At 40.6% G+C, this 27,457-nt stretch overlaps 1 protein-coding gene across 1 annotated transcript in view; it reads right to left on the reverse strand.

The window, feature by feature from the left end:
- The window catches only part of LOC139639872 (sortilin-related receptor-like), a gene marked incomplete at both ends in the record, with an annotated part of 46,249 nt that extends 22,831 nt beyond the window's left edge, over nt 1–23,418 (reverse strand). The window contains 5 exons of the mRNA XM_071514016.1: nt 5,237–5,417; nt 14,361–14,428; nt 15,622–15,783; nt 19,776–19,922; nt 23,302–23,418. Of these exons, the coding sequence (XP_071370117.1) occupies nt 5,237–5,417; nt 14,361–14,428; nt 15,622–15,783; nt 19,776–19,922; nt 23,302–23,418 (675 nt within the window). The remainder of the gene's footprint in view (nt 1–5,236; nt 5,418–14,360; nt 14,429–15,621; nt 15,784–19,775; nt 19,923–23,301) is intronic.
- Nucleotides 23,419–27,457: the final 4,039 nt, after the last annotated feature.

Here is a 27,457-nt window from a genome sequence, read left to right on the forward strand (position 1 = left end):
CAATGTTTAGAGAGAGGCCCTCCCTTCTACTTCCTTCTGACTTCCTTCATCACATTAGACACTGACGAATTGTTCCGGAGACGACTACTGTCCAATACCCTTCACTGGGAGAAAGAGAACGCTCCAGAAAGACAGCCCAAACAAGCACGAGCCTCCCCTTGCCAAATGATCGCAATATCATTTGGCCCCGTCCCGGATGCCCTCTCCTCATCACCGTCTCCAAATCTTTTTGATGTCAAGGAGCCCCACATGGATAAGTATTAGGCCACAGACTCTAATTAGAGAGGGTTTTGTCCTCCATCTGGGTAGATTTTTTGGTTTTGATATAATTTAGCACAGAACTGGTGTGTGTAGGTGGGGAGAAAACAGTCGAAGAGAGTGGAAAAGTGATCCGCACCATGCTCTTCTCTTTGTGTATGTTAAAGGAATAGTTCACCCAAAAATGAAAATGCTGTCATCCTCTACTCACCCTCACGCCAAATGAAACACAGGTGAAATGTGTTAGTCCATATAACACACAGGGAGGTTGCCAGCACAACTTGGTAGCAGCCTTCTCCAAAACAACTTGAAGTCAATGGGGACCAGTTCTTTAGGGGTGAACTATTCCTTTAACAGGTACGCTAACCAACGGGCCAGGCTCCCAAAAACACTTGGTGTATTCCATAACCCTCGCCACTAAACGCCTCACTGGCACAGATGCCCTGATAAGTGGCTTGTTTTGTAATTGGAGCTTTCTGTTTCGGTCCATGCTAGAATAAAACTGCAAGAGCGCATACAGACATGTCACACACACACACACACACACACAGACATACTGTATATACACACACAGACAGGAGGCACATTTCAATCCCATGGCGAGCTAATGCAATATGTTAGTCAAGTTGTGACAATTTTATGCTCATCTGAGTTGACTTCTTGGTGTTGGCTTCTCAATACCTGGGGCTTAAAGGATAATTACAGTTATTTTTAACCTGGGCCTTAATTTCCTAGTGTTTTTGCCATCATGGTGATCGATTGGGTTCAAAATGTAGTCACTTACTTCACTGCAGAACTTCAAGTAGCTTCAGTTTGCTGGAAGCGCTGGTCTCCAATACACACTTAAGGGCCAACGCAATCTCTAACAGTCAAACGAAAAAAGAAAAAAAAAAAGGGACCTGCCTGCATCTGATTTTCAGATTATCCACCGCCTGACCCTTGCGTATGTCGTGGTATTTTGTTATGCGCTCACGTTATATCTGTTAAAACTGTTATTGTCATCGCAAGTAGGATATGTGGGGTTTTTTTTGCGGGCTATCCTTTATATATATCCACATGGCATCACAGCACAACACATCACAACATGTTATATTCACACCAATACAATCAACCCTACTTGGGAAAAGCAAGCAATGTCTGCTGCAGTTCATTGATGGTTGACTTTGAATTCATGAATACAAATGATTTTGAATTTGGTAAAACACAAAGTAGGGTTTCAAACTGAAGCAACGAAATCTCATTCTTCACCTTCTTCCCATATGACTCGAATGTGGCAGAAGGAAGTGTGTGAGCAACACTAAAAAGTACTGCTAATCGTTCAATCACAGCTATTGAAAGATGTGTAACTGCGGTGTGAGTGTTACTGTGTTGTGGTTTTTTTCGCTTTTTGGATTTGACTGTTAAGAGTTTGCATGTGGGTGTGTATTGAAGAGCAATGCTCCCTGCAGCTGAGGAGTCTGCAAGTCTCTACAGAGAAGTAAGTGATGAAATTTTGAAACACAATCAATTGTCATGATGGCAAACACTAGCAAAATAAGGCCCGAGTTGAAAAAATAACTGGAATTACCCTTTCTGGTCCCCATTGTGTCTGCTTTGGCCACATTAGTAATTGTGAATGAGCATTACTCATGTGGTCTGACCACATTAGCCATTGGAAATGAAGGCCTCGCTGTACTGGTTTGACCTCATTAGCCCAGCGCTGAACACCGCCTGTTGCTGTTTACACAGGAAATAGCATCGCCCGTTTAGCTTCTCCTGCAGACACAAACACTCAGAAGCACGTGCATCTCCGCTGACAGTCACATTCATGCACTGTGCACAAACACACCTACACACTGCACACGTCCGTTTCCTTCCTCTGTCAAATGTCGCTAATTGCAAACAGCAGAGCAGACAGCAACACCTCGACTTATTCATTCAAATCGCAGCAGATTTAGTATTTCAGCGCTGGAAAGGGGAGCATATAAATAAAAATATCAAATATCCCTCTGAAGCAGAAATGTTACTTGAGTAGAAGTTAAACCACTGGTGTACAAATCCACTTGAGTAGCTCATTTAAAACTCAGTGTAAAAGTTACTTCAAAACAAACAAAAACATTGTTACAGATCATCTTTCTGATGCAATGTAAAGAGGATGAGAGGACAGAGTTCAACATGCGATATTGCATGTGAGCATTACAAAAATAGGATTCTAAAATTCATGTCATTAGTCAATCTGTGAAAAATGTTATGGATGTTAACTGAGCTACTATCATGGATAAATCTGAGCATTTCATGTTACAGCTAGCTTAACGTTTCCTCCACATGCTCCAAATGAAAATCTGTTCTCTGTAATGCAGTGATTCTCAACCTTTTTCATAACAAGGACCCCTAATTTAGTTCACATTAGAGCCACGGACCTCCATTTAATGAGATTTTGTCTCTTGAACCCATATCTGAGAATATTTTTAATGTCAGATATGATTTTGCCCAGAATTCCATGACTATCTGTACTGTAGGTAGAGAGATAACAGTGAAACTATGATCAGAACAGTCATTCTTCTACATTCTCTAATGAAATAATGGTAAAATTAACAATTCATGAATTTACTGGGGACCCCCTGGAACCCCCTCAAGGACCCCTGGTGGTCCCCGGACCCCACGTTGAGAACCACTGCTGTAATGGACGCAACTTAAAATAAAATGTAGTGAAGTACAACACTTCAATGAACACATACTTGAGTAAAAGTAAAATAACTAACTTCGAAAAAAATGTTTAAAAAGTAGATGAAAAGGCTACTTAATTACGGCAACAAGAGCAATTGTTATTTGTCGCTCCCGCTTTTGCCTGTCAGTACAGCTAGACGCACTGGCCCAGCATGGCTAACCATCTGATATCAATTAACAGATCAGACGAATCCCTCACAGCCGAACCTCCCTTCACAATAAACTGTTTCTTAAAACGCCGCGGCCCACGCCAAGCCCGACATGTGACGCAGAGGGGCCGGAGAAGCTGTTTGCGACGCGGTTCGCGAAGCCGGGAGAGAGCCGAGATCCAAATCACGATCCGCCATCTGCTCCGCTGTCTGTCTGTCTGTCTCTCCCCTGACTGTGACTTTCACTGTACAAACACCGGGGGGGGGGGGAAGGCTAACAGCGACCAAACACACAGCACCGCATCTCATCGCCGACCAAATATTGATCTGACTGCTTCTATTGTTCCCGGCACGTTACGGGGGGAAAGTCGAGAAACCGGCTTTTTCCACGTCTGTGTTAAAATGTGTGCGTATGAAAAGACGGTAGGGATGAATAGCAGGAAGTGGCTGCATTCGGTAGGTGAGGGACTGTTATCGGAGACGGTAGCATATAGAGCAGTGGTTCTTAACGTGGGGTCCGGGGACCACCGGGGGTCCGTGAGGGGGTTCCAAGGGGGGGTCCCCAGCAAATTGATGAATTGTTAAACTTCAGCATTATTTCATTTACAAGAAGTTAACACAATTAGAGAATGTAGAAGAATGACTGTTTTGATCATAGTTTCTCTGTTATCTCTCTACCTACAATACAGATAGTCATGGAATTCTAGACAAAATCATATCTAGTAATACAAATATTCTCAGATTTGGGTCAGAGAGACAAAATCTCATCAAATGGGGGTCTGTGGCCTTAATGTGGACTACATTAGGGGTCCTTGATATGAAAAAGGTTGAGAATCACTGATATATAGAGATAGCACTCTATCTGTTTTGAATGGGAAATCCGTAACGCTAAAGACTCAATTTCAATCAATTCTGCAAATGCTGTTCTGACACTTGCCACCCTTGTTACTTTACAGAAGAGTAGGTTACAGAGGAGTAGTTCATTTAAGGTCAACTTACAATGGGCTGAGTTTCCACTGTGTATGATAACATGTTATAACAAGTTATTTCAGTTCTTAAACAGAAGTCTACACTGTCGACATTTAATCTGCCTAATAAAGGGAAATAGAAATATTAATCCATATCACCGATGCACATAATCATGTATCACAATACTACCCAGAAGCTTCTTGTGATATCTTGCTGAGAAACAGACACAGTGAAAGCACAAGCTCCTTCCAACATTGCTGCCGAAGGTAAAAAGCTACACTGTACTGTTTTATTATCAATTCGCTAGGGATGGGACGATATATCGAAAATTCAAGATATGTGAATTCAAAAAATGTGATAATACGTATCGCGGGGCAGAAAAATGAATCGCAATATTAGTTTGATTTTATTCTGCTGCTGTAGTAATCACAAATGAGACGGCTTGGCCATCACAGTTTCACAAGCTCTCCATCCAAATTAGATTATTTGCACTTTGTGATGACATTTCAAAATTGTTGTTTACATTCTAGTAGGGCTGGGGGCGATATGGACAAAATCAAATATCACGATATTTTTGACCAAATACCTTGATATCGATATTGCGACAATATTGCAGGGATGACTATTGGTGCTTTCACAAAATATTTACGCAATGAGATTTTTGATAAATAATCATCAGTAATGTGGATATAATGACTAAGTGGGTAAAGGCAAATAATAGAACAGCTAGAACAGTCTGGTAAGTTCAGAAAATGACATCACTTTACTGTAATGCAGCCTTTAAAACCAGGAAAAGACACTTATGCCATATCACCATATTACGATATCCAAAATCTAAGACAATATCTAGTCTCATATCACGATATCGATATAATATCGATTTATTGCCCAGCCCTACATTCTAGCGAGCCAATGCCATCGCTAGAAAGATCCGACACTCAAAAATTAACATAATTCTGCAGTCAGACTTTGTTGTCATTGAACTTTTATCTAATACATCGTATCGTTGTATCGAACCGTGACACCCGTATCGCATATCGAAAATCCCTCGAATCGTATCATGAGGTCATATCGTCCCGTGCCTGCTATTCACCCCTGCAGATAATACTGAAATATCAAAAATCATATTGAACCGTATCATATCATGCTCTTACCCGGGTGGTGGTGGCGAACATGTACTTGTCGCGGAGCTGGAAGCTGTCGACCCGCTCCAGGATGACCGTGCGGTGCTGCTCGCTCTGGAAGAAGTCGGTGCTGCTGAGTACGGTGGAGACGCCCTGGGGCTCGTGCCGCTGGACCAGCACCGTGGTGGGGGGGTCGTAGGGCTCCACCCCCCTGGGGAGAGATCGGGGAGGGACGGGGCGTAGGAGGGAGGGAAGGGGAGGGGAAGGGAGGGGGGTGAGAGAAAGACAAAGAACTTCAAAAGGGGGAAAAGAAAATTCTGTCGCCATATCATAACATTAGGGCTGTGCAAAAGAATCGATACAGCTGAGTATTGCAATATTTGGTAACACTTTATAATAACCATCATTAATAAATGGTAAATTGATAGTTAATTAAACTTTAGTTAATAGTTATTTTACTGTTAACAAACAATGAAATGATCATTAATAATGTTTACTAATTATTAGTAATGCTATAATTTATGTTATTTTATCATTAGTTTGTGTAATATAAAATCATTTGTTTATAAATGATATATTGTATCATAGCTGATAAGAGACGGTAAAAAGGGTAAAAAGCTATGATACAGTATATAATTTATAAACAAATGATTTTATATTACACAAACAAATGATAAAATAACATAAATTATAGCATTACTAATAATTAGTAAACATTATTAATGATCATTTCATTGTTTGTTAACAGTAAAATAACTATTAACTAAAGTTTAATTAACTATCAATTTACCATTTATTAATAATGGTTATTATAAAGTGTTACCCAATATTTTTTTCCATGATACTGTATCGATTTTCCAGCCCCTCGTATCGAGACATTAAAAAAAATTATTCATGTTTTAAACTGATTTAAAATGTCCTTAAATTTCCCTCAAATCCCTTAGAATTAAATAGTTTTGACTCAATTTGTCCGCTGAGTTATCAATATAATGTGATGTACATATTAGACTACCCAGGTGGTACACAGCAAGTTGTATTTTCAGCTCCATTTTTACATTTTCAGTAAATTATGTAGAGTATTGCAATGTATCGCAATATGTATCGTATCGCAATGTATCGTGATACAATCGTATCGTGACCCATGTATCGTGATACGTATCGTATCGTGAGGTCCTTGCCAATACCCAGCCTTACATAACATACACCTATTTAATAATAAATGCCACAAATGTGCACAATTTTAACATCGAAATCCCATTACTTCTTGGAAAACAACATACCTTTAGTTGTTACTTCACAATGTACCAGTAGACGACTAGGTATACACAAAAACTCCAACAAATAACACTTTTTTTTTTTTTAAACCGTCCCGTCCTTCAACCCCTCTTATCATATAAAACCTGCAGCGTGGCAACAGGGTTTCCTTTTCTTAACACACCATGGCTGAGTCCCAGTGGCATGAAAAGAATTCACCTACTTTTGGGGAACAATTGGACAACCTTGTAATGTTCCAACCAAGGCCTTTTTCGGCTGTAAAAGCTTTCATCACGGTTACAATATCACACGCATAGTCAAAAATAAATATATATATACACACACAGCACAGTATCCCGGTGGCTGGAATTTACTCATTTTGAATAAACCAAAATTTAGGACAGTTCAAGAACATGCATTCTTTTGTTCTTGTTGAATACTGTTACTACTAGTATGATATTTGCCTTATCATGCTAAAAGATTTTACAAATTACAAAGCAAAAGTCCTTCTTCACATTTCGTACAGATTTAGAAAGGGTTACTCCAACGTATCGTTTAGCCCAGTGGTTCTCAACATGGGGTCCGGGGACCACCAGGGGTCCTTGAGGGGATTCCAGGCGGTCCCCAGCAACTTGATGAAGTGTTAAACTTCAGTATTATTTCATCTACAAGAAGTGAACACAATTAGAGAATGTAGAAGAATGACTGTTTTGGTCATAGTTTCACTGTTATCTCTCTATCTACAGTATAGATAGTCATGGAATTCTGGACAAAATCATATCTAACAATAAAAATATTCTCAGATTTGGGTCTGAGGGACAGACCCGTGGCTCTAATGTGGACTAAATTAGGGGTCCTCGATATGAAAAAGGTTGAGAATCACTAGTTTAGCCAATATATCGGGCCAATATTGGCGTTTTATTAAAAATCTGATATGGGCCAGTCAATGTCGTCCACCTCAGACAAGGGAAACTCCTCCCTGACCACAGCTAGTGAATATTATTTTATAATAATTATTTTCTATTTCAGAGGTCTGGTCAGATGAGTCATTTCAGTGTGGTGTTGGAGGATTTTACGTAAAAACCTGCAGTGAAACCTGCCTCACCCTGCCTTAAGCAGCTGCTAACCCACCTGAAAGAATTTCATCAGTCTGGCTTTCAAGGGGGAGATTTAGTGCCAAATGATGCACTAAATGCCGTTTCAGAGGCTTTTCCAGCCTGACGCTGAAGATATCGTCTATCGGCAGCTTCAATCCAAAAATACCAACCTTGAAAAACATATTGGTCAAACCCAGTGGTGGAAAGTAACTAAGTACATTTACTCAAGTACTGTACTTAAGTACAATTTTGAGATACTTGTACTTTACTTGAGTATTTCCATTTGATGCTACTTTATACTTCCACTCCACTACATTTCAGAGGGAAATATTGTACTTTCTACTCCACTACATTTATTTGACAGCTTTAGTTACTTTTCACATGGAGATTTGACAGAATGGATAATATAACAAGCTTTTAAAATACAACACATTGTTAAAGATGAAACCAGTGGTTTCCAACCTTTTTGGCTTTTGACGTCTTACAAAAAGCAGTGTGTAGTCGGGTCACATTTCAGATATGAGTTGTTAACAGCTCCACCAAATAGTGATTTTTCCCTCTAAACCTCACATGGTTTCATTTCAATAAATGTTAAAATCATCCAATATTTCAGCAAAAATCAAAGATTAGAGAAGAAGTCCAAAAACTGAAAACAGATTTGTGTATCAGAACTTTGTTTTTTCTTCTTTCCTCTCCCATTAATCATCTCACGACCCCTCCGATTTATCTGGTGACCCTTTGGAGGGGCCCGACCCCTAGGTTGGGAACCACTGGACTAAACTCGCTAACTGTATATAAAGTAGTTCAAACTAGCTCCACCTCCAGCAGCTACAACAGTAACATGCTGCTTACACACTGATGCTTCAGTATTAAGAATCTAATGATGTCATATGTAATAAAATATCAGTCAGAGGGACCAAACCACTACTTTTACTTTAATACTTTAACTACATTTTGGTGCTAATACTTATGTACTTTTACTTAAGTAGGATTTTTCATGCAGGGCTTTTACTTGTAATGGAGTATTTTTACATTGCTGTATTGGTACTTTTACTTAAGTAAAGGATCAGAGTACTTCTTCCACCACTGCTCAAACCCCAAGTGTTTATCGAGAGCGTTCGAAACAGTGGCCTTGAGAATCGGCCCGGTATGAATGGACGAGGTTCACTGCATCTTATCATCTGCCTTCCAAATCAGTGTGTTTTCCTCTGAGGCCGGCGAGCTGGAACAGAGAGGGCAGTGTCTCCGGCTCGGCTCCGCCACTGTGGCATTCTTTGAAAGGTCGCTGTTCACCCGACGGACACTGTCTGGGTGAAGAGTGCATGAAGGGCTATTCGCAGTCTGTCTCTGTCCCTTCCTTTGAGCTCATCCTTGGCCCTCGATCCTCCCAGACGCCCTTCTTCCCCTGTTTTCCCCCACTGCCCACTCTGTTTGTCTGTCAATTAGGGTTTGACCAATGTGGGTTTTTGGAGGCCGATACCGATATTTTCGGATTGAAGCTGCCGATGTCCGATATTTTCACATCTAGAAATTTGAACAATTTCATGCCGAACCTTGGGACACTAAAACTTTTCATTGAAACCTAAGATAAAAACATGTATTAATGCATACTTCTGAGGAATTCAGTCATAATGTGGAGAATCGATTCAGGTTAAGGGCTTCCCATACACTTTATTGGAGGTGGACAACACGACCTGGCCGATATCCAGTATATAATAAAAGGCCAATACTTGCACAATATGAATATCTAACCCTGTTGTCCATCTGATCATTGCATTTCTCCCACTCAAGCCTTCCTATCTCATCGTATTCTTGTTAACCCTCTCTCCCTTTTTTCCTGGTCCCCTCTCACTCGTTTCTCTCGATCCATATGTAAAATCAATCAGCCTGCAGCATTTGCATCAGTCTTCTTAATCCACACGAAAGCGACGAGTGTACGACTCTTAGTGTACACACACACAGGCGAGTTTGCGGGCAGGATTTTGCCTCTCAGTGCGTCTCCTACCAATGCGATCAAAGGATTAGGGGACGGGTGGGGGACTGAGCCCCGTCAGATCGGGCTGGCTTTACGCCGTAAGTGTCTGACAACACAGAGCTACACACATCCAGCGTCGGGGGTGCGATTCAGGCCCCGAGTCTCTCTGGCCTACGGTGCCTCGGACTGATCCGCGGCACAACAGTAGCGCCCCTCACTAAACCCAGAACAAACAGGATTAGACCGCAATTGCGCGGAGCCGCAGGGGGAATTCAAGATCAATCCTTTCTTGTGCTGCCGTTGTCCTCAGATCATCTGCAGCTTCTCTTGGCTAGGTTACCACTGCGACAGTGCATCTTAATGGCTGACCGCTAAATGCGTTCGATGGATGAATCAATGCATTAAGAAATCAATGAATGTAGGACCACTAAACAGCCACGGGATCTGTTGTGCGACTGCAGTTGAGCTGGGTTAAAAGGCAGCGGATAGTTTTTACTCGAACTACAACTACGCACGAGAGGGCAATAGGAACCTTAGTCATAGTGAAAGAGGAAGCTCAACCCAGACACGAGGAAGTCAAAGAGCAGATGCTTCAAAGCTTAGCACTTTCATCTCGGCCCGCCTGCCAGACCTCATATTGCTTAGATGAGTGTTTAGGGTGCGATCACACCTCCGGGTTTTTTTTCGTAGTGGAAAAGTTTACGTTGTTGCATTTTTGTACTTGGTTCACTTAGGTTTGCACGGCCCGAATACAAGTAAACCAGGGCTTATTCGACAGAGTTCTGGTGACCTGTCATCCTGCCAGGTTAGAGGTCTGGCAATGGGGGGGGGGGGGGGGGGGTGTCAAAACAGTTTCAGTTCCTGTAACTTTGTCTGTGCCGTCTTGCTGTCATTTCCCCTCTCTGGTGTGACTCCAGACTGCGGTTTGCCCTCAGTTCATTTTGTAGCGCATAAGTAATTGCCGGCTATCCGATGTAAACATTTGTCTCCTCACACCGATAAAAACCTTGCATTTCAACCTTTTCTTTTTCTGTCTATACGTTTCTGGCTGCTGTTCTCTCCTCTGGTCCATATTAATATTATAATAGAGTCTACTATACACCCTCTGCCCCTCTGTACAATATCTTTGAGTATATATCTTGTTTTGTTGAAAGCTTGCAATATCATCGCGATCAGTATTCCAAGATACTCTTCGCCTCTGCAAGATAGCAAACATGATCTAAGTCAGTGTTTGTCAACCTTTTTCATATCAAGGACCCCTAATTTCCTACACATTAGGGCCCCCATTAGATGAGATTTTGTCTCTTGGACCCAAATCTGACAATATTTTTATTGTTAGATATGATTTTGTCCAGAATTCCAAGACTAGGCATATGTATTATAGGTAGAGAGATAACAGTGAAGCTATGATCAAAATAGTCGTTCTTCTACATTCTCTCTAATCTAAATAATAAGGGTGAAGTTTAGCAATTCCTCAATTTGCTGGGGACCCCCTGGAAGCCACTCAAGGACCCCTGGTGGTCCCTGGACCCCACGTTGAGAACCACTGATCTAAGTGAGGAATATAGATAGATGTGGGCAGATGTGTGTGTACATGCCTGCTATCTTGTTATCGGTGGCAAAAGCCCATGCGCCCGGGCAGAAAGCGATTTAGCCTCCTCCTCTTTTTTCCACGGGGCTCGTTTCTCTTGATGGGACTTTATTCTTGATACCCTCCAGTCTTTTAAATTCTCAAATAGAGAGTCGGACTGCTGACGAGTTTGGCAAGGAAAACGGATATGTTGCAATGACCGTTATCTTGATTGTATGTCAGGCTGTTGGCCATGACACAGCTGAAAATACCTCAACCGAAAGACTACTTTTATACCGAAACAATGCATTAAAACAGCTGAGACGGGTGGCTTGAATAAAAACTACTTTGACTCACAGTAATCAAGAGTCTCTTGTTCAGAGGCGACGCTACTGGCCTGTTTATGTTGCACAATTGTTGGTACAATTCAATCCCGTGGAGAGCTGATAAAATGAGTTCATTTTGACTGGGTAGCGAGTCAAGGCGTGTTGTGCAAAATGCACATAATTCAAATACATAATAAATTGTTAATCCCCCAATTTCAGCTGTTTTCAGTGAGGATAAAGTAGCCTGAGGGCCACGGTTAACACACACACACACACACACTCACAGAAGAAGCAACTGACAAACAGGAAACGGTTCAATCCTCAGGTCTGACTTAACAAACCATCGACTTGCCCTTACCTGACCCCAAACAGCCAAATATATACCTGTGGGAACAGGTATATAAGTGTCTATGGTATAGTTTGACTTAAGGTCACATTTAAGTCTAAGACTAGGTCTATCTTTATGCAACTGGTGCCTGGTCTTGGAATTGACTTGGACTCGACTACAGTCGTCTTCACTACAGCCATGTAAGCTCCTAGTATACGTCTCAATTTCCATGCTAAGTAAGAACATATCTAATTCCACATGCAAACAAAACCACATGGATGGAAATAGGAGTTCTAAACATACCCAGACTGATCAGTGAATGGAGTGAATGGAGGGTCTAAGGCTGGTGGTGCCAGGTAGGTTAGGCTATGTTAGGCTAGGCTGTTATGTCTTGCTATAATCAGTTTTTTGTGTGTCTTGCTCTTCCTGATGTTTGTCCTATATCATTCTATCATGGCTGATTGTTGATCAGTTAGATCTAGTCAGGCTCATTCTCTGCACAGTCCTTTGAGATGGGCTTGTGATTTATGGCTACATAAATAAACAAACTTGAAATTTGAAACTCAAGTCTTAAGAATTTGCCAATTACAGTAAATAGAGTTACATCCTTATTTTGAGAGTCACTGACATGAGAATAACTTAATGGCACTTTGTACTAACAAAATGTCTAACACCTAGACAAAGACATTAGTCTTGGCACATCTGTGACCGTCTTCTTGATGACTTGCCTAAAGTGGTAGCTGCAAATGTTATCTTATATACCAAGCATCCCTACCCAAGGGGTATCTCACTTCACTTCAATTTAAATGATCACTAGTGGGATAAATGGTGACTCACTCTAGATCAAGTGCAACACCTCAGAAATAAACAAGAAAAGGTGTATATTTTGATTGGTTTTGAAACTATTGTATGACTGGATGCATTAAACGAACCCTAAAACTACAAATGAAAAATACAAACGATAAGAAGCAGCATAAGATGAAAACATGGGAAAAACATTACATAAAAGCGAGTTTAGAAAAGTGCATTTTAGAAGTGATTTAAAAGATGATACTGAAATAAGTAATTCCTCAGAAAGGTGTTCCACAACCCATAGACCCAGATGGTGTAATAACCTTTTGCCTTGAATCTAGACTGAGGGATTGTCAAAAGCCCCTTCAAACAGAAAGCGATTTAGCCTCCTCCTCTTTTTTCCACGGGGCTCGTTTCTCTTGATGGGACTTTATTGTTGATACCCTCCAGTCTTTTAAATTCTCAAATAGAGAGTCGGACTGCTGACGGGTTTGGCAAGGAAAACGGATATGTTGCAATGACCGTTATCTTGATTGTATGTCAGGCTGATGGCCATGACACCGCTGAAAATACCTCAACCGAAAGACTACTTTTATACCGAAACAATGCATTAAAACAGCTGAGACGGGTGGCTTGAATAAAAACTACTTTGAATCACAGTAATCAAGAGTCTCTTGTTCAGAGGCGACGCTACTGGCCTGTTTATGTTGCACAATTGTTGGTACAATTCAATCCCGTGGAGAGCTGATAAAATGAGTTCATTTTGACTGGGTAGCGAGTCAAGGCGTGTTGTGCAAAATGCACATAATTCAAATACATAATGAATTGTTAATCCCCCAATTTCAGCTGTTTTCAGTGAGGATAAAGTAGCCTGAGGGCCACGGTTAACACACACACACACACACACACACACTCACACTCACAGAGGAAGCAACTGACAAACAGGAAACGGTTCAATCCTCAGGTCTGACTTAACAAACCATCGACTTGCCCTTCCCTGACCCTAAACAGCCAAATAGGATCTAGGGCTGCAACTAACGATTATTTTCATTGTCGATTAATCTGTTGATTATTTTCTCGATTAATCGATTAGTTGTTTGGTCTATAAAATGTCAGAAAATGGTGAAAAATGTGGATCAGTGTTTCCCAAAGCCCAAGATGACGTCCTCAAATGTCTTGTTTTGTCCACAACCCAAAGATATTCAGTTTACTGTCACAGAGGAGGAAAGAAACCAGAAGATATTCACATTTAAGAAGCTGGAATCAGAGAATTTTGACTTATTTTTCTTCAAAAATTACTCAAACCGATTAATCGATTATCAAAAGGGTTGGCGATTAATTTAACAGTTGAACAACTAATCGATTAATCATTGCAGCTCTAATAGGATCTAACCATTGCTGCATTCACATCATATGGGAATAAATGTAAGAACTGCTTCTCAGACATCCGCTCTGTGGGTGATGCATGTGGGTTCATGCCTGACAGCAAAGCCAACATTGCAATGTTAACCACAAAGAAAAATATCCGGCAAGTAGTTGTGTCCTTTTATTTGAAATGAATTTATCATTCGCTAAACCTGACTACAGTTAGTCTGGGTTCCATCACAAAGGCCTCTTCTCAAGATCTCAAGACGTATTTACAGCCTGAATGCTGAGGTGAACATTATTTTCTAGTAGTATTTACCACCTGCAGAGGTCATATCTATGGTATTTCCCATATGACATGAACACAGCACGAGGTTAAGGATATTTATCGTTTATATCCTCCCTTCGGTACATGCTTGCTGCAGACTGAGACGTTTGTTGTCTTACCAGAAGTAGGCCTTTACATGCTCTTGGATCAGCACCCACGTCTCCCCGAAGTCGTCCGATTTCCACAGCTACGGCGACAGGAGGGAAGAGAGGATGTGAAGGGAGGAAGGAGGAAGGAGGAAGGAGGAGGAGAAGAAGAGAGAGGGGGGGGGGGGGGGGGGGGGATGGTGCACTGTAAAAATGTAGGTCAGGCTCATTTCCACGTTTTGGCTCTCGCATGTGAAAAGGAGAACACTTGAGAGTCATCTGGAGTGATTGTGTTCGCACTCGGGATGAGGAACCCAAAACAGCTGCGGTGCGGTAACAAGTCCACAGCTGTGATGCGGGAACTAACAAATCAACCACTTCTTCATTAGGTTATAATATACATAATGTGCTGAAGAATAAGCACTTTTAAGAAGAACAACAAACATGAAACGGGAGCGCTTTCTTAGTGATCAAAATCCATCTACTGTGTGTGTATCATTATCATTACTTTTGTCCATCATGGTTAGCGTTACCCACCTTTGCCGTCTCGACACCATGAGGTCCACAATGGAAATAAGCCTCTGACTTAGGGAGGTGTGCTTCATTTTAGTTATGCTTAAAGCTGCACTCGGCAAGATTTTTCAGGGTTCATTTTCAATTAAAAAATTCCATACTTTTTCCAGACCTTGATTTGTTTTGAAGATTTTGTCTGGTGTTCAATATGATTTACGCAGACAGACATCTTGCCCCTGCTAACTAGGTCACATCACTGTATAGATGAAGATTGTTCTTCACAGCGACAAATATCAGAATATGTGAGATGATTGGCAGGTTTTCCATTTTAAAATTCCATATTTTTCCCAGACCCTATGTTCTGGACTGGATTAGATTTTGGTGGGTATTTGATATAATGCATGCTAACAGCGGCTGGGTAATAAGAGCGTCCGTCTATCTGAACATTATTCTTCACATCAACAAAAACTGTGGACTCAAAGTGGCTCTACAACAACATAAAAGCTAGAATTATGTGTGTATCGGACCTGAACCGCAACATCTGCCATACTTTTCCAGACATTTTTTTTCAAATTCCTTAACTATTCAAGACCTGGAAATGATCAAATTCATTTTTAATACTTTTCCAGACCTGCATAGGAACCCTGATTTTTATATAAAAAAATAAATAAATACACCTGTCTTATCAGGCTAAGTCACAAAGTGGGGCTGCAACAGACAAGAGCGTATATAATAAAACCGGTATTAGAGTAAACCCCAGGTTGTAAAAAACATCTTGTACCTGTTTGTTGGGGTGGGAGCTGTCGTAGCCCAGCACCAGATTGGGTCTTTTGCTATGGAGCAGCAGGTCTGTGGGTTTGAACGGGATGGGGAAGCCCTGGACGCTCTTGCAGAAGTCAAAGGTGTTCCACAGGTAATTGTTGGTGGAATCCGCGAATAGGTACTGAGGAAGACAAAGAAACACACGGTTCAGCTCGTAATGCACGCTCACTTTTAATACATAAAAAAAAAGACTCGCTGTTATCAAACTAATTCGAGACATTCGAGGGAGGAAGCTACTTGGAAAGGAACTGTGGAAATGTAAAGAAAGTCTTAAATAGCCGGCGCTCCATCAAGACACTTAATTCCCAGGCCTAATTAGGAAGTCTGATTACGTAAGTGTACAGTTATAATCCTGCTTTTCTCTAGTCCCTTTGATGTGCTGCTTCACTGTATTCCCAATAACCTCTCCATTCTCTGGAAGCAGGACAGAGTTCGTCTGAGAACAATAGCTGCATCGAGGGATGGCAGAGTACAAAGCTGAAATGGTAAACCGAGAGAAGAAATAAAGAGGTTCACTTCAAAATGTGATTTGAAACATTTGAATTGTATATCACAATTGCATCTTATTGCAGTCACTACCTATTTTAAAACCTTTACCATTATCTGTGTTTATATTGAGCAATGAACATCAGGTAGCATTTGGTTTTCCTAATCAAAATGAAAATTCTGGCAAGACACGCTTTAAATACAATCCTACAACTTTAAAAATGAAATCCAGAGAAAGAGATGCAGTAAGTCAGTGACAGTAAATGTGCAGTACTGATTCCCTTGAGGTGTGGGCATAAAAACTCTTTCAAGGTGCATAATAGGGTTCCACCGACTGAAACATACGGAATGCAAAAACGTGAAGCGAAGGCACAGTCTGGTAAAGTACTTCTCAACTGTCTTGTACGGGACTGGTGCAGATGGTGCGTTTGAAAGCCTACGTGCCATATCACTGATCTACATTGGAGCCTGGCCAATTCAGATCCCTTGGGAGCGGAGGTTGTTCAAACCAGTGAAATGTTCAGAGGACTGCAATACGCCAAAATAGAAGGGTTACCCCGCGTGTCAAGAGGCTGAGAAAACCAAGAGCAGTTAGATTATTTCTGACTGCCTTTTTCAACACGGAAGTTGTTTCTGAGCTCTGTGCCTGTTTGTTTAACCAGTTCGCTTGGGAGTGTGATGTTTGGATAAATGAGCCTCCGGGGCTGTAGCACTTGAGTGCGCTCTTGAAACCCTTCTTTGACTTCTAGGACTTGTCTCGGTCTCGTGTCGACTTTTGAATTTGGTAAAAAGTACACAGTTTATTGCCTATTTTGGTCTTGGTCTTGAATAGGACTTGATTTGCTCTGGTCTCGGTATTGACTTGGTCTCGACCCCCTTTGGACGTTGGTCTTGACTCAAACTCTACCGGACCTGGTCTTGGAATTTACTTTAAGACTAGTCTAAGCCTTAGACTGGTCTTAGATTCTCAGGTTGGACTAGGCTAATTAAGACTGTCTGTTACTTAAATATTACGACTGACTTATTTTGAGGTGGGAAAGTTAGCCACCATCCCCCTGGCTGAGTTAAGAATTTTGTTGTTATGGCAACAAGTCGGCCTCAGAGTGGGAAGTATAAATACTGTGGCTTTCATAAAAGATGGCAAATCTTTGGTTTTTGGAAAGAACCTGAAGAAGAGTGAGTCTAGAGACAGAAACAACCCATTAGAGATCTACAACAATCAAGAAGTAGTAGGATCAGGTATATAAGTGTCTATGGTATAGTTTGACTTAAGGTCACATTTAAGTCTAAGACTAGGTCTATCTTTATGCAACTGGTGCCTGGTCTTGGAATTGACTTGGACTCGACTACAGTCGTCTTCACTACAGCCATGTAAGCTCCTAGTATACGTCTCAATTTCCATGCTAGGTAAGAACATATCTAATTCCACATGCAAACAAAACCACATGGATGGAAATAGGAGTTCTAAACATACCCAGACTGATCAGTGAATGGAGTGAATGGAGGGTCTAAGGCTGGTGGTGCCAGGTTGATTAGGCTATGTTAGGCTAGGCTGTTATGTCTTGCTATAATCTGTTTTTTGTCCTATATCATTCTATCATGGCTGATTGTTGATCAGTTAGATCTAGTCAGGCTCATTCTCTGCACAGTCCTTTGAGATGGGCTTGTGATTTATGGCTACATAAATAAACAAACTTGAAATTTGAAACTCCTTATTTTGAGAGTCACTGACATGAGAATAACTTAATGGCACTTTGTACTAACAAAATGTCTAACACCTAGACAAAGACATTAGTCTTGGCACATCTGTGACCGTCTTCTTGATGACTTGCCTAAAGTGGTAGCTGCAAATGTTATCTTATATACCAAGCATCCCTACCCAAGGGGTATCTCACTTCACTTCAATTTAAATGATCACTAGTGGGATAAATGGTGACTCACTCTAGATCAAGTGCAACACCTCAGAAATAAACAAGAAAAGGTGTATATTTTGATTGGTTTTGAAACTATTGTATGACTGGATGCATTAAACGAACCCTAAAACTACAAATGAAAAATACAAACGATAAGAAGCAGCATAAGATGAAAACATGGGAAAAACATTACATAAAAGCGAGTTTAGAAAAGTGCATTTTAGAAGTGATTTAAAAGATGATACTGAAATAAGTAATTCCTCAGAAAGGTGTTCCACAACCCATAGACCCAGATGGTGTAATAACCTTTTGCCTTGAATCTAGACTGAGGGATTGTCAAAAGCCCCTTCAAACACCTTTAGTCTTGAGTCTAGACCGAGGGACACTCAGAAGGACCTCCCATCACCTTTTGTCTTGAGCTTAAACAGACGGACAGTCAAAAGAACCCTTCAGTCACTTTTAGTATTGAGTCTAGAGAGTCTAGACTAGCAGAATATTAGGAAGGGCCCTGCATGCATGGTCTCAGACAATGTGAAGCCTTGTTCACTTGATCATGATGAGACTAGTCTGGCTACTATATTATGCAAAAACCTGGATCAACCCTGCTCTTTACTCTTCTCTCTGCCTAACCTACATTTGTCCAGTCCCATCGCTTCATCTCTGTCAACTTCCCCTTTTCCACTAACCCCTCCTTTGCTTTAGTCTGCCTATCCACTGAGTCCACCTGAGCCAGACAAATGACCCCTGTTGACAGTCCGTCAGCCCTGTGCAGCCATATGCCTTCTCTACGGGCAGCCAATATGCTTTTATGTTCGCTGTTGTGTGCACCGCTGCTCCTGGTAGGCAGCAACGCAGTACGTACAAAGTTGGGTACACTATAAATTCCAGTAGGTAATCACAATAGAGCAAAGCAAAGGAATATGGATATGAAGTGCCTAGTACAGAGTAGGGCCACCACCGAAATATTGGCCGTCGCCCCCAGAGTCTAATCGTCGTCAGACCGATAGACGATGGGTTCCGAGATTGTCTGGAGAAGGAAGGATGAAGGAGGTGGAAATCTACCTCCCTACTACTGTCTATCACTGTTGGTGAGCTTTGACTTGCGACCACTGTCTCTCTTTGCTGATGCAGTTTGTCTGTGTTTGGGATATGTAGTGCTGAGTTTCCAGACTGTTCCCCTTGCCACATTAAATAATTTTTTTAAGCAGTTTTTGATACCGATGCATCTGCAATTTGGGCACTACCTATATGGCCTCTTTGGATCTCTATTAGTCGCACCATGTTGCTTTGAAAACGCACTAAAGTGGTGATTGTCGGACGTCTTTCAAAATTGACACATACTGCTAATTCTCAACCTCAGTATTAACTTTAGCCACAGTTACCTAGTGTTACATGTGTTCAGCGCACTTGTAGTTGGCCTGATAATTTGAGAGACTCATCTGTGTTCTGTGAACTGATATGCAAATAATATGAGTGTCAGTCGTGTTACTTCCTGATTGCCAAAGAGCACACAAATTCATTTTTGTCTGTTTATATGAAGACAGGTCATTTACATACGGGAACGTCTGACACTACTATACGCCTCTGTCTGTAAGTAGGCACTGGCTAAAAAAAAAAGAAAGTCTAGAACGATGAGTAAAATAAGCATGGCCAGTATTCATTATCCTGTAATTCTAAGCCTGTTCAAATGGGGCAGAATATTTCCCTTACTTACCCTCCTGTTGTCTGCAGGACTGTGGTAGAACTGGGAGATGACCTGCTTGCCCTCCTTGACCTTGCCATCCTGGACCTTGACCCCTGACAACTGGAACTTGTCCGAGACGAGCGAGAAACTGGTCCCATAGTCGTAAGACACATACACCTGGAGAGGAAGAGGAGAGGAGGAGGATCGGATAATGATCAATTGCAGCTAGCGGTCCACAAAACCTGTACTTTCGGCTGAAGGACAAAGTATTTATATCAAAGACATTGCCACTCACGACTGAGTACACAGCAGATTTTAAATGCATAGTTGGTTCCTTTCAAGGTACCAACTCAAAACCAAGGCTCTGAGTTAGAGCTTGTAAGAGATTTATTCCCGTACTTCTCCCAGACAAGCAAAAACACTCTTTCCCACAGGAGCATTTTTGACACAAGACTGCTATTCCAAAAGAAAGTATTCACGTCCTCTAAAGTATAGAAAACATTGTGACCATCTGGAGACTCTTTAAATGATCATCAAAAAAATAAACGCTTTGGACTATGCTTATTTGTCATCTATATCACGGCATTGAACTGCAATTAACACAACAAGGCTTTAAGTATCCTCTTGATGAAATCCCTCAGTAGACAACTGCACACTCAAGAACATCCAATAACTCTCTGAGCAAAAGAGCTGCGAAAGATTTAGCTTTACAGTTGTGGGTTGATGTGCGAGGCAATTCAGAGTTTTCTTCATTTCTTCGATGAAGTGCCCTTTAAAAGTCTTAAAAGTGTCTAATTCCTCTGCTCTGCAATGTCGTGAGAAGAAGGATGTGGTAGTTACATATTAACCAATATATAGGATTGCCGATATTTCAGGCTGATATTGGCCTTTTATTAACAATCAGATGTGATGGATATGTTTCGCTTTGTTTGATCAGCCTACATATTTATTGTATAACTGAAAAATACTCCACTGGTTGTCTATGCTAAGCCCTTAAAAGGAAAATTCCAGCGTTATTGGAGTTTTTGCTAATTTCCTGAATTCCCTTACTATACCCCAATATCCCAATATACTGTATAAGTAGTGACACTAAGTCTTGCTGTATTCCTGTATGCGTCAATGGGGTGGGGATGGTGGAATATTCGCAGGCTGGATGTGGGACAGTCTGGGTCAAAAAGTCCAGGGCCATTTTCTTGTCCCAGTCCGTCCCTGATCAGACGCCACCAAAAAAAGCTGAATATCTATATAGATATTTAGACACTTGGGAGACTATTTATCCATTCCAGACCAGAAGTATGTTGGGAAACAACCATGTGTTTTGCAAGGTTTAGGGTGGAGTTTAGTATTGGTCACGGTGGGAAAAAAGATGTCAACCAGCATGCTAGTTGGTAGATCTCTGGAACCGAGAGAGGAAATCCCTTTCATAATGTAAAAATTATGGTCGGGTGGGGGGTCCCGGAAAATCTCCCTGATTTTCAAAGCCCAATGTTGACAGGTATGATTAACACAGACTACAGCAGATGGAAGCGTCTTACTTTGCAAAGTTTATAGCTTGATATTAGCATTCTCATGCAACTTTGCAAAATGTGATGTGTTGGCTTCTCATTCAAAGTGATGGATTACCTTTACCCACTGAATTGGATGTCTCTGGAATTGTTTTCTATGCCGTTTGGAATTGAATGGAAGTGAATGAGCCAGAGAGGTACAACTGATTTAAAATGGCACATGCATGCAAAAACTGTCACAATTAACATTTAAGGGATGGAAAATGTAAAAAAATGAGGAAAAAACTCAAATCACACTGGAATTGACCTTTTAATTGATTCATTTTGACGAAATTGTGACATTTTAAATATGATTCTACACAAATATGCATGTTTTATCATTCATTCATTCTGTCTTTTTCCCCATGCAATTAATCATTTTCTGGACGATGGGAGCTGAAGCCTATCCTAGCAGTCATTGGGCGGAAGGCAGGGAGACACTATGGACAGATTTTGATATTGTTATCATTATTGCTCCAGGTTTCAGTGGAGCGTTCTAGTGTCACAAGATGGTCTACATGCTGTTTCAGAGGCTTCTCCACCCTGACAGGAATAAACTTCTTGGGGAAACACTGAATCATTGTAATTTTTAAAGTTAGCCTAACTTTTTTAGCAAGAAAATGGTCAAATTTTTAAAAAAATATTGAATATTAGCACAAAATATCAGCTGTCAGCAGCTTCAATCCAAAAATGTCGGTATTGGTATGGGCCTTCAAAAATCAGTCAAATCCTAGAAGAGGGGGCCTCTCTCTTAACTTTACCAAGATTCAGGTAAGCTCTGTAAGCCAACTGAGTGCTCAGCAGGTCGAAACAGAAACAGAAAGAGGAGAAATGTTATGTTTAATGACTGTCAGTTTTTCTCCAAGTGTGTGTATGTGTGTGTTACTATAACAGATGGAGGGATTAATCTGTGGCTCGGTGAACCTGAGAGCACAGAAACATAAGAAACATGTGAGACCTGTGCTTGTGCACGCGCGCACACACACACACACACACACACTCACAGACACACACACACACACACACTCACAGACACACACACACACACACACACAAACCTCTCTCATATTGAAAATCAGGCGAGACGACTAATATTACTTCGTTGGAAGTCATCCTAACAGCAGTAATTACTTTGCAATTTACCATGAAGACTGTGTTTTATGTTTGTTAGTTTGTGCTGGGGGGGGGGGGGGGGGGATTTTATTATAAACATTTTTTATATACATATATTTATATATTTGTCTTGTTTGTAACTACTGTTTTTGCCATATACATAATGTTTATATGCCATTATTTTTTTTGTATGTATGTTTAAAAAAACACGTTGAAACAATTTGAGAAACTACTGTTTACAATGTGGGAAAACGCCAATAAAAATGAAAAAAAAAAAAAAAAAAAAGAAAATCAAGCTTGATCTCCATCCAGCTAAATTGTCTATGAACATTTCATTTGAAACCTCCAGTTCTTATTGAGTCAGTAGGGCAGAGAAAACAGCATTTAGACCATCATGGTGACACTAAAACTCTCCACTGACACCCAGGATAATGAAATTCTTTCAGTGTTAGCAGCTCTTTGAGGCAGGGTGACCCACCTCACCTATTCAATGGTAGGGGAAACCCTGGGATATATTACTGTCTTTTAATGAAGAAATAGTTGACCGAAACATTATTGAACAGTTAAATGAATAAAGAAAAGGTGCACAGAAACTAAAATTTCATTGCATGTTTTACAGACTGGTTTTATGTAGCTGTGGTCAGGGCGGAATCTCCATCATATCGGTGGATGGCATGACTGGCTGCTATATATACTATATATATGCGATATCCGATATTTAATAAAAGGCCAATAATGGAAAAACCAATATAGCAGTCTAACCCAAGGAGTGAGATGTGAGAATAAAACACGCTCAAGCCCAATATGTGAGGTTATAGTCAGTCTATAAAAAGACCTTGGACACGCTAGCTCCGGCCTTACTATATCTCTTATGCATGAATGTGTTCGGCTGTACTCACAGAGCTGGTTTTAGGCCCGGTGGCTCCTACGCTGTCTCTGGCCAAGGCCACGATGACATTGCTCTTCTCTCCGGCCCAGTGGACCACCATCTGGTTGTGGGAGTCGTTCAGGTTGGCCTGCAAGACACAAAACGTTGACAGGTGCATGTCAGTCAAGAGAGAGGCCTAGAGAATATACAATATGTCTCAATGATCCCCATGGACAGTGGTGGAAAGTAACTAAATATATTTACTCAAGTAAAGTACAAGTATCTCAAAATTGTACTTAAGTACAATACTTGAGTATTTCCATTTGATGCTACTTTATACTTCCACTCCACTACATTTCAGAGGGAAATATTGTACTTTCTACTCCACTACATTTATTTGACAGCTTTAGTTACTTTTCACATGGAGATTTGACACAATGGATAATATAACAAGCTTTTAAAATACAACACATTGTTAAAGATGAAACCAGTGGTTTCCAACCTTTTTGGCTTTTGACGTCTTACAAAAAGCAGTGTGTAGTCGGGTCACATTTCAGATGTCTATGAGTTGTTAACAGCTCCACCAAATAGTGATTTTTCCCTCTAAACCTCACATGGTTTCATTTCAATAAATGTCCAAATGATCCAATATTTCAGCAAAAATCAAAGATGAGAGAAAAAGTCCAAAAACTGAAAACAGATTTGTGTATCAGAACTTTGTTTTTTCTTCTTTCCTCTCCCATTAATCATCTCACGACCCCTCCGATTTATCTGGTGACCCTTTGGAGGGGCCCGACCCCTAGGTTGGGAACCACTGGACTAAGCTAGCTAACTGTATATAAAGTAGTTCAAACTAGCTCCACCTCCAGCAGCTACAACAGTAACATGCTGCTTACACACTGATGCTTCAGTATTAATAATCTAATGTCATATATAATAAAATATCAGTCAGAGGGACCAAACCACTACTTTTACTTTAATACTTTAACTACAGTTTGCTGCTAATACTTATGTACTTACTTAAGTAGGATTTTTCATGCAGGACTTTTACTTGTAATGGAGTATTTTTACATTGCTGTATTGGTACTTTTACTTAAGTAAAGGATCAGAGTACTTCTTCCACCACTGCCCGTGGAGATATTGGGTCATTGCAAAATCATGAGAAAAAACAGGTTATCACTTTATTTTGATAGTCCACTGACTCTCAGAAATGTATCAGTAGATATTCAACACTGTATCAGCTGACTGTCAACAAGAGTCGCTCTTCGGTTAAGGTTACAGTTAAGTTTAGCCACATAAAAGAAATGGGTTACGGACATGACAGAACTTGTTAAGCTTAGGTTTGTGGGTTAGGGTTAGGTTTGAATTTAGTCACATAAAAAAACCTGCTTGGTTAGGGTTACAAGACAGTAAGGCATTTGACTCAAAACAATTCCATATGTAGGAATGTGTTTCTTCCTAGTTGACAGTCAACAGATACTCAGTTGATGAAGTCTGTTTATTAGCACTTGAGATGCCCCTTATAGTCTACTAGTGGTTGGTTGAATACATATAATTACTTGTCTGTTGAGACAAATCCTGTTGACAGTCAACATGTTGACATGTAGAGAGTCAACAGTGGACTATCCAAATGAAGTGTTACCAGAAATAGAATACAAATATAGCAACTGGGAGTATTAAACATAACCGACAATTCCAATGTTTTGTGAACATGAAGTGGAAATCTATGAATGAGCGCTATGAGGGTGTGCGAAATGCAAAATAACAGCAGTTAAGGGGGGGAAAAGATAAATGAACATACAATATGAAAATATACTAAAGAACATATGCAGTGTGAAATGATAATATATTGAGATATGCAGTAGATACAACTAAAAGAGAATATGGTAATATGAATAGAGCAAATATGTGAATTTCTGACAAGTCTAGAGAAGAGCTGCGTTCCATAAAACAGTGGTTCTCAACGTGGGATCCGGGGACCACCAGGGGTCCTTGAGGGGGTTCCAGGGGGGCCCAAGTTAAGACAGTTAGAGAATGTAGAAGGAGGACTGTTTTGATTATAGTTCCACTGTTATCTCTCTACCTACAATACAGATAGTCATGGAATTCTGGACAAAAATCGTACCTAACAATAAAAATATTTTCAGATTTGGTTCCGAGAGACGACATCTCATCAAATGGCGGTCCGTGGCTCTGATGTGGACTAAATCAGGGGTCCTTGATATGAAAAAGGTTGAGAATCACTGCCATAAAAACATTCACCTTATCAAATAAAATCAATTTACAGATGTATATACCATATTTAGAGAACGTGCCACTTTAAACATATGCATTACTAGCTGTTCAGATAATCAAAAACTCCATGAAGGTACTAGATGTCAAGAAAAAGTTGTCTGCATTGTTGTCTGTTCTCATTATTGTACTAACTGGGACAATGCGACTAACCCTAACCACAGAGGCTTCTTGACAACTTCCCAAGGTATCCAAACAAGCGAGACCGTAACCTCAGATGACGTTACTAGAGCCGACAAGATAAGAGCAGCCAGACCAGATCACAATGCCCCGGAGCACCCAAAGGAGACGAATCCGACTGAATAACAAAACCGACAAATGGATGGAACCGACGGATGGGCGTCCACGATTCAATACAACCAACGATACGATGTGATAAGTCCAATGACAACAAAGTCTGACTGTGCAGAATTCGGTTTATTGCTGAGCCACAGATCTATCTAGAGATGGCATTGTCTTGCTAGAATTCTTTATTCTTTATTCCTTATTCGGATTCCCATTAGCTTCCACTACAGCGGTTGCTAGTCTTCCTGGGGTCCACATAAATTTATACAAACACTGACAGCATACAGACATACAAACATCAACTGACACCCCATCAGCCTAGAAAAAATTACATAATTAAAGGTCAAGTAATATATCAGATAACCTAACCAATGCATGTACAGAGGTTATCAAACAAACTAATGAGTGGAGATCCCATACAAAACATCATAGCAGGTGGCATCACTCCTGTTGAGTGGCCTCTCTCATTAGTTTCTGTTTGAGTGATTTTTTTGAATAGGTATTTGCTTCTGATTTGTTTAATGTGTGTGGGTAATGAGTTCCACGGGCTGGAGGCTCTATAAATGAATGTACAACAACAATTTTTAAAAAACGGCATTACGATGTCTAAATAATAGAATTTGGATGGAGGGATTGTGAAACTGTGATGGGAAAGCCGTCTCATTTGTGATTACTACAGCAGAATAAAGAGAAATGAATGTTGAATCTGTTAAATGTCAGTTTTCAGTCTATTTTTGTGGAATGGGAAGTAAAAATCCGAACGCTACAAGCTCGTCCAGCTGCATCCGGTCTCGGTGATTAGTTTATATTCTGGTTTCCATGGCGGTCAAGTGCCGAATAACCCCCATGTTAAAACGAAGTGGAATATTGCTTTAACTTGACCTTATGAACGCCACTTGGCTGAGCACTTCAAATCCCAGTGTGTGTGTGTGTGTGTGTGTGTGCGTTTTAGAGTGTATCCATGTGTGTGGTAGCTAATATAATGAACACACATGATGTACCGCAGATGTGCAGATTTAGGAAAAGAAATGTGTCATCTTTTTTTTCATTATCATTGCCTCCGAGTTTCATCTCTGCGCTGGTTTCCTTCCCTTATCTTTAATTGATGATTCTGCTGGAGGTGTGGGGGTGTGGGGGGCAGGCATTTGAAAAGGCGTTTTTTTTTTTTTTTTTTTTTTGCTTTTCTGCATGTTTGTAGAAGCCCATACTGTGGAGTAAACAAGGAACATCTTGCTAACCCCCCCCCCCCGCCTGAGATGATCAAACGTTAACCCTCGACCCAGTTCTGCTTTTTAAGTTGCAGGCCCGCTATCATAGCAATGATTTGGCTGACAGTGCCGAAGTGTTGACTTCGTGATAGCTTTGGAAATGAGAGTTAAAGGAAGAAGCCATCCAAAAACACTTTAACACTGTTAAAAAAAAAAAAAAAAAAAAACAGCTTTTGGCAATTTTGTTGTTTGGTGGTGAATTTCTATTATTCATGTGGAAAACCTACCAAACGATAATTGGTGTCAATAACTCAGAATCAAAGAGAAAAGGACTTTCGGTAACACTTTCTATGCCGCCCATGCCCTATAATGCATTATAAACATACTTATAAAAATACTAAC

This window comes from Centroberyx affinis, unplaced genomic scaffold (genome assembly GCF_046629955.1).
Source record: "Centroberyx affinis isolate AG114_WGS23_722 - 3 ecotype Tasmania unplaced genomic scaffold, CSIRO-AGI_Caff_v1 ptg007887l_1, whole genome shotgun sequence".
NCBI classification, from domain to species: domain Eukaryota; kingdom Metazoa; phylum Chordata; class Actinopteri; order Beryciformes; family Berycidae; genus Centroberyx; species Centroberyx affinis.